Here is a 20,899-nt window from a genome sequence, read left to right as displayed (position 1 = left end):
GAGTGGCTTGTTTCACAAGCAGAACCCACTTAACCCAATGAAAAATTTACAAAACTGGCAACGCAAATATGCTTGAACCTTTTTCAAAAATTGAACCTTGTTTTCCTATTGCTAGATTTAATACTCCAGATATTTCCTGAATGTGCATTTTGTGTTATATCATCACACGTAGATGACCTTTTGATTGGCAGGTGACAGTCAAATCAATAGCAGCTAATGCTTTAGTCACATGCACCCATATGGGGGTTGACCCATATAGGTGCTGCTGGGTTTTGGGTTGCCCGGTCATAGAGGGTCATGGATAAGAGAGGCCGGTGGCGCAGATGTTACTTGCAGTTAATGTACTGCAAGACATGTGGCCACCTCAAGGTATTTCACAAATGGAACGTACCATTGTTGTGTTTGTGATAAAGTATTAGGAAGTATTTGTAAGGACAAGTATGACGTATGGGTGATACTGGTGTACTTTGCCCTTTGCTGCACTTACTCTCTCTTTACTGGCTACACGAAAAAGCTAAATGCACGAGGTGTGCTCGTGATACATCGGTGCCTATAGGACTCATCTCCTATTGTCTCATTTCTAACAGTTAGGCTACATGCAAGGAGTGCACACTTATCACTAACACAACACTAACGGGCCCCTTGCAGAGGGTTCAGGAGGGTTAAAAAATGAAACATTTGCACAACAGGTCTGCTTATCACCAAATTTACCCATGCTTACCTATACTTAAGTGTTTGCTATGGCCAGTTTGTTACCTGCAACATGCCAGTAGAAAAAATGTGTATGAACATTTTTGTTCCAAGGGCTCAACTATTGGTTTATAACAGGGGTAGGCAACTTCAGGCTTCAAGGGCCGCATTCCTGGATGTTTTCCAAAATACCCTGCTCTGACATGTTCTAATTGGCTGGACACTGGTAATTAGTCATGAGTAGGGCTTGAATATCTGAAAAACATGCAGAGACTGTGGCTCTCAAAGCCTGGAGGTGCCTATCCCTGGTCTACGATCTTAAAATGTTGTGCAGACCACCAGGATACATAAAAGGTTACCCATTTTTTGCCAATAAATTGGACGTGTTCCAATGACTTTTAGACTTATTGTTTAATTTTTTGGGGAAAATGATCACATCGATGGGTTTGGATTGGCCCAATTGGCAATCCGTCCAATCATTAGAGCCAAAGAGTCATCAAAACGATAAGTCCAAACAAAGCTTGCAACACTTACAGCCTTGTTTCATTTTTAATTCATTTTCTCCTTTAAAACCTTTGTCTCCCACACACACACAACCACAGACACACACAGGTGGCTTTGCATTAGCCCTGTTCGTCATAACGCGTAGAGACAACCTGCCAGGGAGAAAGCTTTAAGTGCTGGTTGAAGCTTCCTCCTTCCTCGCTGTTGCAAAGTGATTGTTTTTGTCACCACATTTACAGAGTTTTTCCACTCCTTCAGCTACTTTGATTTGAGAGGACGCCTATCTCAAACGAACATGAGTAGATTGTGTGGAAAAAAACAGGGAATCACTTCACTAGTCGTTTTTCTACAGAGGGTAAGAGCGTCTTTATATAGAAGAGACGGTAAACGGATATTCTCATTAAATGACACATTATAGTGATATAGTGTAGAATCAAACAAAAAATAGAAATCAAAACCATTTTATTGATTTTTACCACTTACTGATCAATCAGCTTTATTAATATAGCACTTTTCTGTGATTTACATGCCTCAAGTGCAATAAAATTCAAAGACACAAAAAACAGAATAGTAAAGCCTTAAAAAGAAAGAACCAATGAGAAATTATTGTAATTAATTCTATTAAAAAACATATTTTCTTTTTTTTTTTTCCCATGGGGCCATGCACACAGCATCACCATATATTATCATCCTCTCTTTAAAAGGTTTGATGGCACTTTCGCCAACCGAAAGTACGACCAGTTAGAGCAGAAATTCTCAAGCAGACTGTTGATGGCCTTTAGATTGGATCCAGATCCTGCAGAGCGTCTCTGCAAGTGGCAGAGCGCGGAGGCTTCCCATTGAAAGGAACACGAGAACCATTCAGAGACGTGTGAAAAGACTGTGGGGGACGATCTGAATGTGCTTGTGGTGTGAAAACTCTGTTAAGTTCTTACATTGTCAAAATGTAGAAATTTAACCTATTTCTAAAAGGTTCTAGTGCAGGATTCCATCGGAAATCTTTGGGGTTTTTTTGGGGTAAAATTGAGTTTTTTTAACATCTGTAAACAGACTAAATGAGGTTTTTCCTGGTTATGGTTTCTGGAGTTGTTGGAATCCCAGTTGCTTTCAGGCAAAGGCAGGAAACACCTAATGCCTCGTTTCCACTGAGCGGTACGGACCAGACCAGTCCCCTCTAGGCAGGTTTAGAATGGGCCGTCAAATGGACCATCGAAGCGCATGCGAGGTGTAAACTGATGACGTAGCTGTTCGTCAAAACTGTGCGAGAAGCTGCATCAGCTGAGTTAGAAACAGACAAAAAATTAAAAAGGTGGATAATAATACTGTTGTAATTATAATGTTTATTATGGATGAAGCCGGCCTCTACCGCGTAGCAGTGTATTGATTTGAATTGAAGAGAGAAAAAACCTTTTATGTTGAGCAGTACTCCAGTGTTCTTCTATAAATGTTTACACAGCACGATTGGAATAGTTTTTGATGGAATGGATCGGTAACAGACATTCTTTGCGGCGGGGGTTGGGTGAGACGGAAACGGGGGGTAACTCCATATTCGTGGATTTGGCGTGCCTCTGGTCCACATTACCCGCGAATAAGGGGAAATACTGTTTGTAAAGAATATTCTTTGCAAGACAATTGCGGGGGTCGATGAAGAATCCAGCTGAGAGGACAACATTTTCACTTTGGATCTTGAGTTGGGGGAAAGTGCTGGTTGGACGCTTGCTGTTGTCATAAAACCTCTCCCCCCGTCAGTGGGTTACATCGTGTGATGACAGAAGCTCCGCCCTAACAGGTCCATTCTATGGACCTACAACCAACGGCGGACCAGATATGGTACGAGTCGGTCCTGGTTAATGGGTTCATTTTGTAATGGAAATGCTTAAATGTTTGGTCCGGCTCGGTCCAGTCCGGTCTGGACCGCTCAGTGGAAACGAGGCATTAGACAACTTACTGGTCCATTACAGGGCCTAACCACACTTACTCCTGAAGGGAAAACCTAAAAGTCTTCAGTTGACTTAACAAATGTGATTTTAGAGTGTGGGAAAAAGAAAAAGTGCCAAGAGAAAATTCTTTATCTGCACAGGTAGAGCATCCAAATCCTACTGTGAAAAGCAAGACTTTTATCAGGATCTTTTGGTTTTAGGCGATGATACCAAATAATTTTACCCTCATGCATTCCCTCTACTTTACCATGAAACTGATAAAATATGGGGCTTGTGGCAAAATGCAATATATATTCTGTATTCGACACAAATAGGGATTTCTATAAAGTGGCATCAATCACCTGTAGGTGTCTCTACACTTATGAGTATTGGAATGTAAATGACGTATTTCCACCACAAGGGCATATTCTGCTTGGATCACTATATTAATTCCCACTGACTCCTCTTCGAAATCCCATTTCAGGCCGCTCAAAATGACCTATTTCATACCAAAAACATCCTTTTGAATCTGGGATATCGAGTGTTTGCATTTTCCTCTCATACCGATCACTTCAGTGAGCGGGCGTTCCCCCGTTATTTTCTGTCGCTATGGCTCTGTTGAATGAATTATTATGGGAAGACTGTTCATATCTAGCAGGCTTAATAGGGGAAAAAAGAGGCTCTCTAAGCACATTATCCAGCCTGAATGGCCTGTGCTGTAACTCTGCCATATCTGCACTGATCTGTTGTGTTTGAGTAAAGTGAAGGTCAGTGAAGCAGGAAGGTCATCAACAAATGCCTGGCTTTTAATTATACCCTCAAAATTGATGTGGAAATTACAGCTAAAAGCTCAGATTTTTTGCTGTTTTGTGGCCAGTGTTTCTGTAAATTTGAATAATATATGCATACAAGGCCTTTAAATTAAAACAGTTGAAGAGCAGTTTGTATGTGAGGTGATGCTTTACAGAACAACTCTCAGATTCAAGGTTGTTCTGTGTACACCCAAGCAGCTGTGACTGTGTGGTGAGGAAGCACAGTCCAGCATTGGCTGAAGTGTATGATGAATTGGCCAAAGCTCGCAGTATACACACTGTGTCTGCTTCATGACCTCATCATATTTTATCGCAGAAATGTGAGAGCAGGGCCGTCCAAATGCTGAGTCACAAACAAACTGAGGAGAACACGTACTTTTCTCTGCTGTCTACCCCACCACCACCACCCTCACCCTTCTGCTTGTGTTTCCTTAGACCTCCTGGTGGACATGCTGGGAGTCCTGGCCAGTTACAGCATTACAGTCAAGGAGCTTAAGCTCCTCTTCAGTATGCTGAAAGGAGACAATGGCATCTGGGTAAGTCAATGTTACAGAAAAAAATACTATAAAAACACTAGTCACATTTCCTTATAGAAGTATTGATAAGGCGGTGTTCTTAACCTTATTACTATTTCTATTCTATTCTATTCTACTACGTTCAAAATTGGTCATCACCAATAATTTCCAAAGTCGATTTGATTCACCAGAGCTTGGATCGATTCAATTCAGATTTTTTTTTTTTTACTTTTGATCCACTAAATTTGATTTAATTCAATTTAGACACATTTGTTTAGAAATACATTAATAATCTTTATATATGTTTTGAAGATATTTATAGTAATCTACACAGTTCACAAACTGTAGATGTATAAGTGAAATTATAATGTGATTGTTAATACCATACAGTGTATGGTATTCTCAAAAGGAGAAGCTCCAACAATTGCCTTTCCTGGAGGGTGTTTCAGTTTGGCCACTAGGTGGCGATCGTGCCGTAGCATAGACTTTATTCCAGAAGAAGAAGAAAGTATGAGCAAAAAAACTAATTTAGATCACAAATGGTTACCTTAAAAAATATTTCCTTACAAGACTTTAGAAAATGTATGCCTGTGAGTATATAAAGGTTTTCATTTAGTCATCAATGTAGGTTTAGGTCGTCTGAGTGTTAGCATTAGCAGTCCTATGAGAAATCCCATTAAACGTTAGCTTCAAGCTAGCTGACTTTAGTATCATGTGTTAGATCAATCTCTACTTTTATGGATCGATTATTGAATTATTAAGCTTAGATCAACCCAGCCTTAGTGAACTATCCCGACAAGGATTGCAAAATGTAGGACTCCCTCTATTCTTTCTCTTGTTGCTTTGCCCGCCCTGATAACTCTTGACCAATGACTGAAGAGATGTTTAATCGCATATTTTTTTCCCGCAAGCTTTTGGTTCAAATATCCACTTGATGGCAGTCTGAATACAGACCAAACGCAAGGTTCAGGACTAGATCCGGAGTAAATTAATTGGTTCCGACCAATGGACTTTTCCAGTCTGAATACACTCTAAGAGTTCTACCTCATCCCAGCTTTGCTGAGGGATCAGTCTGGGTTTCCATTTCACTAACAGCACGTTTGTGTACCTAAATCAGACTCAGGAAGAGGATGTGCTTGTGTGAGTTTGTGTGTCTCAAGATTGATTTCTGTGTAGATGTCAAGACAAGGGCATTTCTTTGTGATTCCTTTTTTTCCTTGCAACTGAGGATTAAATGTGTTAATGTTATTAGAGCAGTAGAACTGTGATGTAAAAAAGCCTCGACAACCTAATCAGGTGTGAAGGTGAAACAGTCAGCTCCGTTCAATATTGTCAGACCTGCTGTGCATATAGCCCGGCTAACCATGGAGCGGCTTCTCGATACTAAATGACTCGTATTTTTTCTCCTCTGACAGCCCGTTTCACTTCTACATCTCCTCAGCTCGAGCTCTCCTTCCCAGCTCAGTCTTGACTAGTCTTTGTCATCCCAGACTGCCATTTTTCTTTAGCTGTGCTTGAGCCTGCATGTCTTAAGATACGTTCCCAAAGCTTCAGTCTTTCATCTATAAGTGCATACAAAATTGATAAAACCTTTTCTCCACAAAAGACTTCTCTGAAGCTTTATTTTAGCTCTTTTAAATAGAAGGATTTTAATGTGTTGTAATTTTGTGGTATTCACAACTGCTTAACTTACTGATTAGCGACTTTTCCAAGTTTAGTGGCCACAGAGGGGCTGTTTAAAAACAGAGCTGTGCACATTTGAGATGAATGAATGGGGTTAAAGTCCTTTTGAAATGCCCATTGCGTGGCTATTAGCTTGTGTTTATTTACAGATTTCTTTTAAAAGCACTAGTTAGCCAACTGCTTCTTACAAAAAAAACCTGTAAAGTGATTGGTCAGGCCCAGTACCCAAACCTCAAGATGTTTTTTTATTGCCTTCCAGGAAATGACAAAGTCCAAAAAAATCCTCAAAACCTGCAAATGTGCGTTTTTTTGTAATTGTTGAGCCATTTGCTGGAAAGACGGTCTCCTAATTCATGCTTGAGTGCAACCGCAATCAACCTTTGGTCACTCATCAGTGGTCCATACCTATAGCATTCTGTTCAATACGCATCCACTTTGTCCCTCCATCCCTGTCCAGTTCAGTTCCTCTGCCTAGCAACCCTCCCTAGAGACAGATCGATTACAAAATCACCATGGTATTGAGTGGTTGTATGTAGTCAGGAGGGGGGGTGTGATTGAAGACTATTGATCTGGCATGGTTGTGGTAGAGATGTGATGTCACAGCTGGCATCTGTCACACTTTAAAGGAAAGTTACCCTCTCCTCTCCTACACTCCCCTCTAGCCAAGACACGCCATCAAACTTCTGTCAGTGTTGAACCAGATGCCTCAGAGACACGGTCCCGATACCTTCTTCAACTTCCCGGGACGCAGCGCAGCGGTAAGGCGAGACGCATCAACAACTCATTGACAGCACATTAGTTAGGAGTGTTGCTGATGACGCTTTCACAATCAGTCAGCCCTTTTGCATTGGCACTTTCCTCAGTCAACACAAGAAGCAGAGTGATTACTATTAGGCGGTAGTACATTTCTCATACAAATGTGCTCTGTTTGTATCCCCAACCAGGCTATAGCATTACCCCCAATCGCCAAATGGCCCTACCAGAATGGATTCACTATCAACACTTGGTTTAGGCAGGATCCACTCAACAACATCAATGTGGACAAAGATAAACCATACCTTTATTGGTGAGTAGAATAATATTTGAAGTATATATGCTATATTAATTGTGTTAAGAAAATTTTAAACAAATTTTGAACTTTTTTGACCTAATCACTGAAAATTTGTTGTCTTTTGCCAAAACTTCTCATGCAAACTAATTTTATAGACTTAGAAGGATAATATCACAAGACTGAAGTACATGAACATTAAGTTATTAGGTAAACAGATAGTTTAATTAAAACAGAAGTTTAAATGTTAAGGCACTCTTTAATGAACGTCTGACTTCCTGAATACTTGTTGTGCATCTCTGGTGTTGTAAGTGCAAGCCGTTAGCCAGTGGGAAGCTTCATTAGCTTTGACCTTTCATTTAATTGAACTCCCGTTCTCCACCGCTGTGCCTCTTCTCTCCACCTTTTTGCTCATTGTTGGTTCCACCTTTAACAGAGTCCAAGATTTATCACCATCAAAAAAGCCAGTCTTCTACCAAAAAGGATAACATTTAGGCATCTACATTCCAGACACTGTGGCAAAAAAATGAACTGTAATCATGTAAAGTGTTGGGATGTAATCCTGTTTCCCTAGTAACCGTTTTCCTGGTTGTCATGGTAAGTAACAGGCGAGTGAGGGAGGGCATCGTTGTCTCTTTTGGCCCAGGTCTTATCATCCTCCCCCAGATGTAGCTGCTACTCAAGCCACACGTCTGATACTGGCCTCCGCAGTTGCAATGAAGGCCATGATAAAACACTTTTAACGCCTTCCTAATGTAAACCGGGGATTCACTTGAGAGGGATTTATATCTGCTCCCTGGCTTTGCTATGTGTGTGATCCTTCCGGGCCTGTTTTAGACATGAAACGTGTCCTAGCGGGGAGACTGCATTCTCCATGGATGTTACAATACGTGGGAGTGTGGGAAGAAAAATAATATGGGGGTTAGATGGAAAGGGATCAGTGATAAAACTGGATCTAGAAGCCATATCCCCCTTGTTATGGCTGGCACTGGTTTAAATAATGTGCAATGTGGGTGTTCGAGGTGCCCAGCTTGTATATTAGTAGGAAGGTTTTCTTTTGTGTTTTTTTTTATCTGTGAAATTGCATAAAAGCAGAAAAGGTTCCTCTCCTTGGGAAAATATGTATTTAGTTTCATTGTAAAATATGTAAATATTTTCTCTCTTTTTTTTCCCTCTCTTTGTAGTTTTCGCACAAGTAAAGGAATCGGTTACTCTGCCCACTTTGTGGGAAACTGTCTCATCGTGACCTCGCTAAAGTCAAAAGGAAAAGGCTTCCAGCACTGTGTGAAATACGATTTTCAACCTCGCAAGGTAAAGGAATGCAAATTTTGGAAATCTCGTGCCACTTGTTAGATGAGACACCATCAGGGTCGGGGAGTGCTCTTTTCCTCTATCTCTTCCCGCACTCACCGGAAAGTTGATGAGTCTAGATAAAGTCGGTCAATTAAGGCCTGCACACTGCCCCTCTACCGCACTGTCAGCATTTCGGTGTTGTCTTGCACACTGACATACACACTCAAACACATGCTAGTGTGCACTTTAGGCAAACTCACACTGGCCTGATGAGATGGCTTTCCAAAGTATTTGCTGACCTGGTAGAATCCCCGCAACGCTTAACAAAGTTCCCAGTGGTTCCATTTGATCAATTCATAAGTCACTCTGTCCCACATTCTTTTGTTGGTTGGGTGCACAGGTTAATGTGTGTTTCCATGTGCCTGTGGAATTGAGAATGGCTTTAAGTACATTTGCTGTTCCCCAGTGGTGTAGAAAATGTCAAATTTTTGGTTTAGTTTCAGCCCTCTTGGATTTCACTCCTTATTTTGTTTCTCTTTGCATTTGGACCAAAAATCTAACAGTTTTTACTATTTTTGGACAAATTCATGCACTGAACTCAGACATTACAATAGGGCTGTGCATTGGCAAGAAACAATACACATCCCGATACATGACTCACAATACGATACGTATCACGATATATCTCAAGACTGTACCAGAACAATCTTTTCAATATTTTTTTTTTACTTTTATCTTAAGCACTTCAGATTATAAAGCCCTGTAAATTTGATAAATAATAGATTAAATTATTAAAGCTAACATACTTGGTATCCTTGATTGTAGCTATGTCTGAAATACCTCCTTAATCCCTAACTACTAAAAATCTAGTGCAATGGATTTTAAAAGCAGTTTGGATTATATCCTCATGACTTTTTCTTTAAACGGCAAATATGATGTCACCCATATTCCGCTGTAAAACCATAATTAATCTGAACATCTTATGGAGACTAGTTATGAATCCACTGTGTTCTGATAAGAAAAACTGCGATTTTTTAAAATAAAAATTATCTTAATTTCATTTCATTTTCACGAGAAAAGTTGTTCAATCGCAATGCATTGTGGTCTATATGAGCCAGCCTAGTAAGTAGACACTAGTTTTTGCGCATAGACTTCTGGGAAATTTCTGTGGCACTGCTTTTTGGAATTGTAAATTCAGAAAGCACTACAAAATGACAAACACACAATATTGTGCACTTAGGAGGGGGTTTGGGTGGGAAACTGTGAGTTAATTAGATAAATTGCTTTTATCATTAGTGTGGTGGTTTATCCTGTGTGTCTACATCATTTTGGTATTTTTGTTTGTTTTTGTTTTCAGTGGTACATGATCAGCATCGTCCACATCTACAACCGCTGGAGGAACTCAGAGATCCGTTGCTATGTCAACGGACAGCTGGTCTCCTACGGTGACATGGCCTGGCATGTCAATACCAATGATGTAAGTGCGTCAACTTTAAAAAACAAACAAACAAACTTTCAGTTAAGGGTCTTTATGCCACCGTCTCAGCCGGACTCTACTTCAAACTTCCCTCCTGTTGTGATCTTGGCAAATATTTGAGGTTTGCCCTCTGATAAGTTGGCTGGCGCAGTGCTGCCCTTGGGCATCTCTCCAGCAAAACTCAAAGCCAACTTCCAACTTTTTCATTTAGCAGGGGACGGGCAGCCTGACCTCTCAGTGGCAGCTCACGCTCTTGTTGCTCAGTAGTCGGCTACATTACCAGAAGTGTATTTTTTTTTTTAATCTTTTTTTTCTTTGGGGAAATGCCTCTACCTTTAGGGCAAGTGTTTTAGATTGTGCACATAATTTTAAGACAACACAAGATAGAGGGTTTCATATTGACTTTGTTCGTAGATGTTGAGCAGACATTGATAACGTATTTAAAGGTGATACCAGGGATTTAAAATCAGCAAATATTGGCTGTATAATTTTTATCTCACTGTGATGGAAGCCCACAATCTCATTACCAGGTTGTGAGATATTGACGTCTGGTTAAGGATCCCTCCCCAACTAGGCTGTTCCAAATAAATCCGGTTGTTTTGTCGGACACGGACCAAACCTCGGACGTGACTCATACCCTAACTCTAGCCTGGTCTGTGTTGGTGCCGTGTTTGGAACTGGTACCCCGTCTGGATCCAGTACCACATCCATAACCGGTACAGATTCGCGTCTGGAACTGGAACTATATCCAGAACTGGTACTGATTCGCGTACCAATCTGCATCTGTTTCAGATCTGCATCCGATACCTGGTTAAGGTTAGGGTACCGTTGCGGTCCACGTTCGATTACTGGACCAGAACCAGTTTGCGACCCGGATGTCGGGGAGCCTTGATTTAATTGGTACAGCCAGCAAGTCAAAAAACGAGTTGGGGACGCCCAAAACGTCAATGTTTGACGCGGAAGAGTCATTAGCCATGCTTCAAAATGTGACGACTTGCGAATGAGAATGTGTTGGAAAGTGACTGTTATGAATGCTAATACAAAAGTATATAAAAAAAAATGATGATAGATGGTAGCTACCTTAATACACAATTTGATACATTTATGTAGTATTTCAAACATATGTTTGGGTTTTGTCTTTCTTCCAGAGCTATGACAAATGCTTCCTTGGTTCATCGGAGACAGCGGATGCAAACCGAGTGTTTTGTGGCCAGCTGGGAGCTATCTATGTTTTCAGCGAGGCTCTGAACCCAGCTCAGATCTTTGCCATCCACCAGCTTGGCCCAGGATACAAGGTAAAGGACAAGAAGATGCTGCATTTGCACTATCTGTGTACTGCACATTCCTGTCACACACTGTTTTGCCTGGTATGAGTGTGGAACTTGATGCTGCTTTATTTTGCTCACATAGAAAAAAAAAAACTCTAGTAGAGGATACAGTCATCAGAGTGCTGTCAAATGACATAATAATCCATACGGTGACACCTCAGCTGTGGGGTTACATCCTTATTTTCAGCTCTTAAAGGGGAATCCTTTGCTATCTGAGCTTACTGTTTGACATAAATACGCTACGTTTGTTCAGCTTGAAACTCACGAAAGAGACATACTATGTAGAAACTGCATACACTTGAAAGACAAAGATTTAGCGCAGTAGAACTCTGGAAATTCTTGGCTCAAAAATACATAAAGAACCCGTTAAAATTCAAACAGATTTATGTCTAAATATCAAGTCTGTTTGTGCCTTTCTGTGACCAGGAAAAAAAATATTCCGTGACATTTCGTGATTTTGAATAATGAGCACCAAGTGCAGCACAAATTGCCACTTCTACCCTTTAGCGTAGCTGTCAGTGAAGGAAGAGACGCCCGAGCACCTTGCCAGCTGTTTGCCTCTTGTTCTGGCAGACTCGCACGCTTCAAACTTTTATTAGCTTGTTGATCAAAGTGTCCAAAGCTGTCAAGATCTCAGTGCCACGGCGACACACTTGGATACAACTTCTACGGCTGTTCGGGAAAAAGATGTAGAGAGGATTTCAAAAGTCAGCTCTACATATGGATTTCACACCTTTTTGGCTTTTTAAAATATTTACCTTTCATTTTAAAACGGACTAGATTTCTCCTCGGCGTAATTACATGCTTGGCATTTGCTGTTTGGCTTCTATGAATTTTGATTTTTCACTCTGTTCCAGCCTGCAGTTTCCTGAGGCTGATCACTCACATGATTGCCTCTCTGCATGCCGCAGAATGGGCTTCTCAGATGCCCAGAAGAGACCATTAAATGGCTCAGTTGCTTCAAAGCCACAAGCCTCAGTGCTGGTGCTGTAATGATGGGTGCGTGGGCTTTTGGGCTGGCTGAAGAAGGATGCCAGTGGGACTCAGCTTGTGTCACACAGCTTCCTGATTTATTACTGCACGGGCCGGCTCTTGTTCTCGCGGCTTCACGCAGACGATGATATGTGTACATGACAGGCCGAGCTGCCTCGTCGGTCTTGAGAACTATATCTGTGCGTAAACGGCACCGTTCGGTGTGCGCGCGGCCTGTTGGTCGGAGTGGTTGTCAGAGTTACGGCCCGGTAATGAGCAGCATAAAGCGGACAGACACGCCGCTTCCTCTGCTGAACAAGTCTTCAGCGCAGCGAGGAGGCCGGCGGTCATTACATTTGAAACAGCTTATGATGACTGCCATGCTGTGTGTGCTGAAAGTGTGCGCGTGCAGTTTAGCGCCTCCATGCTTCACTAATGACAGACGGAAATGGAATGCTGCCTCTTGATTCTTTTTTTTCTTTGTGGGGATTGTTCAGGAGGGCTCCATTGTTGTTTTACACTCTTCTGCATGTGTGCGTCTGTGTGTGTTTTGTGTTGTTATTTGCTCTCATCATCCTGGGTCCAGATGTCCTCATTGCTGAGCTCTGCCAACAGTCTGGCCATAAGACAATTAATGAAGCGTGCAATTCTATCAGGACACCTGTATCGCATTTACGTGTTTTCATGTGTACAAGTGTATTTGTCAAGTAATGAAAGATAATTATGAAATTATATTTGTGTTACACCTTAAAATCTTGACATTTAAAGAAAACTTTTGTCATTTAGGTGCAAAAATGACTAATTTTGATCCATTTTATTTTTCATTTTTAAAGTTAGTCATTTATTAATTATGGATAAATGCTATCTCGATGTTTATAGTGCAATTTTTATAAAAAAATGTATCCATGTCAGTAGCTTGTATATTTTGTATCTAGAGGTAAAACTGTAGCTTAAAGTCATATAAATCATTATATATCATGTTTATTATTATTTTATTGTTAGAACAGACTCAAGAAGCACAAAACAAACACAAGACTTAATAATTAAAATAATAAAAGCATTCAAGTATTAAAACCAATAAAAACAATGACTACCAAGTATCATAAACCTAAAAAACAAAAACAATTGGCAACTTAAAAAACATAAAAGTTTAAAAAAGATACCAAAACCTCCAAATTGAGGACTGGTATCTAAACGGACCGTATCTTACATTGGTGAGAGTTAAAATTGTTTTGTTACTTAATAAATAATAATTTTCCTGTTAGAAATGAGAGTTTGACTATATTCCGTATTCTGTGTTCTAGCATTATTGACCAGAATATGTTCAGGAACAAATAAGCAGGAATATTCCAGTTGCTGCACACATGGATTATAAGGAGCTTTTGTTGTGGTGACTATTTTGCTGAATAACTGTTATTAACCGAGAGGTTTATTGTGAACTTGGTGATTTCAAAAGGCTGTGTCTGAGCAACCTTTTCAAATCAACTACACCTTTTTATTCCCCCTTTGGGTTTTAAATCTAACACTCTCAGTTAAGGGGTTTAAACTCCTAATCCTCCTAATTTGGGTTGGTTTCCTGGGACTTGCATTTCTGGAAAAAATCAACAACTGTCATTTATACCAAATGATGAACAATTAAAATAATTTTTATTGGTTTTTATGACCTCTTCATTAAGTATCATTAAGTATAATCATATAGATGTTTTATTGCTTTTATGAAGCTGTAGTTTTAATTGAAAAAATAAAATTGAAGTTTTTTTTTAATTTTGGTTTATGATATGAAGGTAAAATGTATTCCAAAATAATTTGCTTACCACGTTACAGATTAAATAAGAGCGAAGTGGTTTTCATAACCACAAAAAGGGCGAGTCAAATCCCTTCTTCCTTAAGACCGCTGAGTCCACCTCCAAGCACTTCCATCATTGTGAACCATGCTAAGTACGGAGCGAGCAGGCTGAGAAAATGGTAAAATTTGGAGCTGAGAGGCAGCTGCTACAGGGCGCACGTTTGAAGTGGGGGATTTTCCGCTCCACAGTCTCCTGAAGCAGACATTAGGCAGGGAAGTGAGCTGAATTCAAACTCTTCCGATTAAGAGGGTGTAGGCTTGTTTTTTTGGAAATGAAGTTTGAGATGAAGTAAAGTTAGTTTTGAAAAGTGAAGGGAAATTGAAAAAAAGAATTTATGTTGATGTATAAACAAAAAAAGAAAATAGAACGTTTTTATTTTAAAAGGGTTCCCAGTGATCTTTTAATTGTGCGTTTTTCTTTCTTTTTTTTTGCCAAAATCGCCTAAAATAAGTTGTTTTCTAGGACATAGTTTCTGTAGTAGTATTAGAATTTGCCTCTGGGTTATTGTAGAGCAGCTCCACTCCCCTTCCCATCACTCAAAATCCTTACAGCTATACAAATAACAGCCATACAAATAAGAAGAGAAGACTATTTTTAAGGGGAAATAAACTGCTGGTCACTGCAGTCCAGTGTTTCATTCACAGCTGCTTGGTGTTAGAACGGCAACAGCTGTTTCTCTTCTCCCTGCATGAGTCCAAAAGACACATATGTCTTCAATCTCAACTGTATAAATCTTAATTTTTACTGTGCACGCTCTGCACAGTTTAAAAAAAAAAAATCTCCTTTTGTGTGTGCCTCAGTGCTTTTTAATCCTCACCTTCCTGCTTCTCTTGTACAGCAAAACCCGCAAGCAAATTCAGCCTTGAATGTCCACATTTAACAATAAATGGGCTTACACTGCAGAAAAAGCAAAAAACATGCATCAAAATGAGTTTATTAATCTCTCATTGAGGCTGTTTAATGTCTTTTTCTGCATGCAGAGGAGCAGTTAACCTTCAAGGAAAGAAGAAAAACAACAAGCAAAGAGCAATTTATTAGCATTTATGATTGATTAACCTTTCACATTACTAGCGCTATGCAGGTACATTTAGATGGATAAACCTTTTGAGCACAGCATTTTAATTGCTCAATATGGAGTTTTAAAATTTATGCTGCAATTAAAGTCATTTATATTTATGCTTATTTGGGATTTTGTTTTAAGCAGAATTTCTGTAAAAAAAAAAAAAGAGGGATCCACCTCTATCAGCTCCGGTCTTGTCCCTTTTTTTTGCAATTAGTCTATCATGTAAATACAAAAAAACCTTCAACTTTCCATGTAAATCAACAAATACATAAAGCAAAATGATGCAAAATAATAGAAGATCAGAGAAAAAGGGGTTAAAATCTCATAAAAGTCTTCGAGCAAAGATGATTCAATTTTCTCTGGATATACTAATATTGTTATGGCAGACTGTATATGAGATTTGGTCACATAAGCTCCAAACTAGTTCATTAATTAACATTTTTCTGCTTTTAGAAAACATAATCATTATCTATCTTAGACATTAATTCTATAATACTTCCAGTATTGTAAGGAAAATTTGGGAAATTTATGCAAAACAAATATTAATCCAATAATAAAACTTCAAAATAGAGCAATTAGATTAAAAAATTAAGTTGTTTTATTGTAAAAGATTTAAAAATTCAAATACATTACAACTTGTGGAAATGGTGCATGTAAGAATGTTGGAAATTCTGCCTTTGAAAGTGCAGTCGTGTTTTTAAAAGTAAATGGTAAACGACGTATACTAGTTTAATACAATCAGTTATTAAATCCAGGGGTTCACATATTTTTTTCCACCCTTCACTTTAAATGTTTACACATTTTATTCAAATAAAGGAACAAAATCTTGCATTTTTGAGATATATTAGTTGAAGCAAACTGTGTCTATCACTTAGAAGAACATATTTTATGACAAATTCATGTAAAAATCCAAGTGATCCCAACAAATTCAAATTTTCTTTCCTCTTTGTTTTCCCTCCTCTGAGCTGGTATCTAACTCAAAACTGTACGGCTAGATCACTCCAATGTTTATCGCCATTGTTTTTGGTCCGCTAATGCTATGATAGGGTTGTGAGGGACTGTAAGATAGTGGGCCAAAAGTCCCACCCACAACTCAGAGGCACTGCCACTCTGCAGAAACTATGTCCAGAAAACAAATGTATTGATTTTTTTACTAAAAGCGACAAAATCATAATTAAAAAACCACTGGAAATGCTTTTAAAAGACATTAAAATCTAATCAGAGTGGGTCTTTGGTTTAAAAGTAGTAAAAATGTGATGTTAGGAAGAACTAAATAAACTTTAAACTTTATAAAATATAACCACAAACCACTAATGTAGTACTATTTTGAGTTTTTTTTCTGTGATTCTGTAGATTTAAAGGCAAATCTCCATTTGGGACGATAAACTCCGGTTGAGAAGTATCTTCATTAGATTGAACAGAACAAACATGTCCGTCTTTTGTTTGTTTACTAACTCCAAAGAGATAAACTTGAATCTGTCACTGCTTCCCTCCCACACGTCCGCTCCCCGCTCTGTCTCTTTTTTCTGCTAATTGAATTAGTGCCCGGGTTAGCACTGTGTTCATTAAGTTAATGCTCTGTTGTTTACACGCGGCTCATGCTGTAATTAAACGGAGCGCGTTTTGGAATTGGACCGGCCTCATGTCCGGTCAGCTCTGTCTCTCTCTGGACTCTTCCTCTCACGCCGCCTTCTCTCCTGTCACTGCAGAGCACGTTCAAGTTCAAGTCAGAGAGCGACATCCACCTGGCCGAGCACCACAAGCAGGTGCTGTACGACGGCAAGCTGGCCAGCTCCATCTCCTTCACTTACAACGCCAAGGCCACGGACGCCCAGCTTTGCTTGGAGTCTTCGCCCAGAGAAAACCCATCCATCTTCGTCCACTCGCCGCACGCGCTCATGCTGCAGGTCGGTGTTACTCCACTCCCAGAATTCCTTTCATTTGTTTACCAATCCATAAATGATAGGAATAAAATTAGAGAGCTCAACTTCATTATTGTTCTGCTTCAAGGGCGCTTAATAAAGTCTTTTCATGCTTGGAATAAATATTGTAGTTTTTCAAACAAAAGGAACTTTTAAATAGAGTATATAAGTGTACTTCATGGATCCGGCAGAGAACAGCTGTGTCTGTGAGCTAAAAGTTCTCAATGTTGTTATATTCAAGTGTCCTCTGATTTTTTCTTTAGCTTACCATAACTTATGAGGACAGGAAGCTTTTTTTAAATATATATTTTATTTGGTTTGACAAATGATGCTCCCTGGAGTTAGAGAGGAAGTACAGTTTTTATGTATATAACTCTTATTATTTGTTCAATTTTTCAAGTGCAATTAGGTTTAAAAAATACTGTTTTTTTTACTGAATATTTCAAGATAAAATGAATCAGAGCAAATCAACATCCCTATAAAGTAGGACCACAAACCACAAAAACAAAAGGTTTTCTTGTTTCAACTCATGTTTATTTTTTAATATAGTTTCAAATAAAAATGATGGAACTCATTTATTTATTGGAAGTGAATTATAAAGAACTTGTGTAGAAAAAATACAAATGAAAGTGATTTAACTCGTTTATTTATTTACTTACTGACTTGCGTTCTTACTTGTTCACTTACCTATGTTTTTATTTGTTTGTTTATTTATTTGTTAAATTATTTATTGTTTATTGGAAGTGAATTATGATGAACTAGTTCAGGAAACTTACAAATAAAAATGATGAAACTCTTATTTATTTATTTACTTACTCACTTAGGTTCTTACTTTCTTTTTTATTTGTTTATTTACTTACTTACTCGCTCATTTGTTTGTTCATTTATTAATTAAATGTATTGTTTATTGTTTATTGCAAGTGATTTATGAGGAACTAGTTCAGAAATCCTTCTATACTCAATAGTAAATAACAATTCATATAAAAGAAATGAATTATTATTACTTTTTAAATTGAATAGTTTTTATGGTTTTGCTATTTTTAAATGAAGAACACATATTTTATTGTAAACATTTATTTTCTTATTTTTTAAAGTCAGTTTTATGAACTTTGGTTGTATTTTACATTGAAAGTTCTTTACTCTTTTACCTTATTTTTTACATTTCTTTTACTTGATCCACACGATTACTATAGCAGCAACCATTATATATTAAATTACTGCTATCATTTTGTTAATGTTTACTAGTAATTACAACTGTATTTGCTTAAAATTAGGAACTAGGGTGGATTTAACCGTTATATTTGGTTAGGGTCAAAATTGACCCATTTTCATACTTATATAATATAATGGTTGTGCTGTTTTTTTCTGTGTATTTTTTGAGAAGCTAATATTATTTTAATTGGAGGAAATTTGGGGCAATTTAAATTGAGTGCTCAGAAAGAACTTCTAACAGACTCCTCCCTCCCCCCCCCATGACAGGATGTGAAGGCCATAGTGACCCACTCCATCCACAGCGCCATTCACTCCATAGGAGGCATCCAGGTCCTGTTCCCGCTCTTTGCTCAACTGGACTTCAAGCAGCTGAACGACAGCAGTGTGGACACCACAGTCTGGTGAGTGCAGAGGAGACGTTGACACCTGACGGAGAAACGATCTGAGCTGCAGATAATCCCAGAGAGGGGCCGAAAATAAAGAGAGAGGACAGAGGAAAGCAAAGAAAGACAGAAGCGGCTTTGAGTGACAATACAAAAAGATCAGCGTGTTTGTGCAAGGGAGTTATTTTCATATGAAAAGAAAGCCTGACATTACTGTGCCACAGGCTACAAAATAATGTATTCTAGAAAGAATCGGTGGGGGCGGGGGCAGTAGTATATTTTATTTCTCTGTAGAAAAAGAATTGACAAATGACATTAAAGCATCGCTGGCTATGAGATGGTCTTCAGTCCGGCTCCTTCTGTGAGTCTTAGCTGTATTTAGATATCAGGTGGTTAGTTTTTGAAAGTTTGTCAAAAAGAAAACGTGCTATTTTTTCCCTTTACACCCTAAAGGCACTTGTGATAATTAATGTTAGTATAAGTGAAAATGTTTGTTTGTTGCAGTGCTACTCTGTTGGGGTTCCTGGTGGAGCTCCTGAAAAGCTCTGTGGCAATGCAGGAGCAAATGCTGGGAGGGAAAGGCTTTCTGGTGATCGGGTATCTTCTTGAGAAGGTCAGTGCAAAGAAGAAACCGAAGCATCACACTACATTTGTTTGTTATTTGATAATTACTCTTTTTTTTTATTAAAACAAATCAGTCTTCTGTGTGTGTGTGTTTTTTTTTTACTGGGCTTATCATATTTTTTAATATTCAAGTTGGCAAAATGTTTTTTTTCCTAATTACAATTTATACTATGAATTATTTATGTATGTATATTTTAGTGCATACATGTGTTTTATATTAACTTATTTAAAGCATGAAAAAGTAATAGTTTGTTAAAAGTTTAAATAAAAGTTAATTATAATCATCCAGAATAAATGACCAAATTAAAACAGATCTAAATGAGATGAAAACACATTTTTCAAAAATGAAAAAAACTACTTCTGAACATTATGTGGAAAGAAAAAAAACATACATTTATGGAGTGAATTTGCACTTTTGTTATAAGTATCAGCTCTACTTGAAGCACAGAAAATAATACCCTCATGCCAGAAGAAAGAGTTTGCAGAGCTTTGTTCTCAGCTTGACAGTTCCCACTGCCTCAATAAGAGCTGAACCACTGGAACGGATAATAAAGTGCTGCAAGGTGGTTCAACAAAAAATGAGGGTCTTTTTTTGTTTGTTTTTTTAGTGGAAGTCCAAATAAAATTGGCAAAAGAGAAAAATAAATTACGACAATTAGGATTCCTTAAATACAAAATAAAATAAAATAAAAAAGCATTTAAAATGACCACATTTTTAACACATACTTGTGACATATTTTTCTGATGATGGAGGACATATATAAAGAAAATTAAGCTGCATTTATGATTATTTCTGTTCTCAAATCATTGTGAATCATAAAATGATTAAAAATACCTCTTGGTAAGGATTTTAATTGCTGGATAGAAAATACTGGTAATGTTAGGTTGAGGGAATGAGGGGCTGTAAGCTAGCTGTTAACAAAGGGATGATGGGAAATGAGGTAAGGCTTACTGCACTCCAACACCCCCCACAACTCAGAGGTGAAATTCTGATGAACTACTACCATCATTAATAAAACGGCTCTGGGAACACTATTTGAAAAAGATCAAAAGATGATTGGAGTGGGTCTTCAAGAAACTAAATTCAAAGCAAGATAATCTAGTCCTAAATAATATAATCCCAAATTCAGTTCTTAAAAAACTCTGTCAAGATATGTTCACACTGCAGTTGGCAATGTCCGCTCAAGCAACTGCTTCCAATGTAAAGTCTATGTAAACTTGCGCAAATGGATGCTTAACTATTGATGATTTTACAACCATTTTTGGGCTCTATTGATCTATCAAATCAATCTGAACTTTGACCAATCAGGGGCTAAGATTTGTTAGTGTGAGGCTACACCCACTAACCTCTGGTGATGAGGAAGAAAGTAACCAAAACTCAATTGGAGTTTCGTCCTTTTAATGAAAAAGTTGCATCAGACTTGAACAGAGTATTCTAGGTCTCCGCCATGAAAAGACAAAGCCCTGTAAAATGAACTCCACATATATATCTCCCAGGTGGGCCATATGTAGCTTCAGCCCAATTTTTGTCAGGACAAGAGAAACCCCCCATGGTCCTTAATACCTTATTGGTCAGTGTCTGTGCCGACAAGATAATTTATAGATTT

At 38.5% G+C, this 20,899-nt stretch overlaps 1 protein-coding gene across 13 annotated transcripts in view; it reads left to right on the top strand.

Annotated features, from left to right (window-relative positions):
- Nucleotides 1–20,899, top strand: part of nbeaa (neurobeachin a) — a 108,785-nt gene that overhangs the window by 38,192 nt on the left and 49,694 nt on the right. For all 13 annotated transcript variants that reach the window (XM_024261998.2, XM_024262035.2, XM_024262005.2 and 10 more), the window contains exons 3-11: nucleotides 4,361–4,461; nucleotides 6,786–6,881; nucleotides 7,068–7,189; nucleotides 8,356–8,482; nucleotides 9,822–9,941; nucleotides 11,090–11,236; nucleotides 16,861–17,058; nucleotides 18,553–18,686; nucleotides 19,173–19,281. In XM_024261998.2, coding sequence (XP_024117766.1) covers nucleotides 4,361–4,461; nucleotides 6,786–6,881; nucleotides 7,068–7,189; nucleotides 8,356–8,482; nucleotides 9,822–9,941; nucleotides 11,090–11,236; nucleotides 16,861–17,058; nucleotides 18,553–18,686; nucleotides 19,173–19,281 — 1,154 coding nt within the window. The remainder of the gene's footprint in view (nucleotides 1–4,360; nucleotides 4,462–6,785; nucleotides 6,882–7,067; nucleotides 7,190–8,355; nucleotides 8,483–9,821; nucleotides 9,942–11,089; nucleotides 11,237–16,860; nucleotides 17,059–18,552; nucleotides 18,687–19,172; nucleotides 19,282–20,899) is intronic.

The sequence above is a fragment of the Oryzias melastigma genome, linkage group LG14, assembly GCF_002922805.2.
Source record: "Oryzias melastigma strain HK-1 linkage group LG14, ASM292280v2, whole genome shotgun sequence".
Classification (NCBI taxonomy): domain Eukaryota; kingdom Metazoa; phylum Chordata; class Actinopteri; order Beloniformes; family Adrianichthyidae; genus Oryzias; species Oryzias melastigma.
This window is presented reverse-complemented; position numbering and strand designations above follow the sequence as displayed.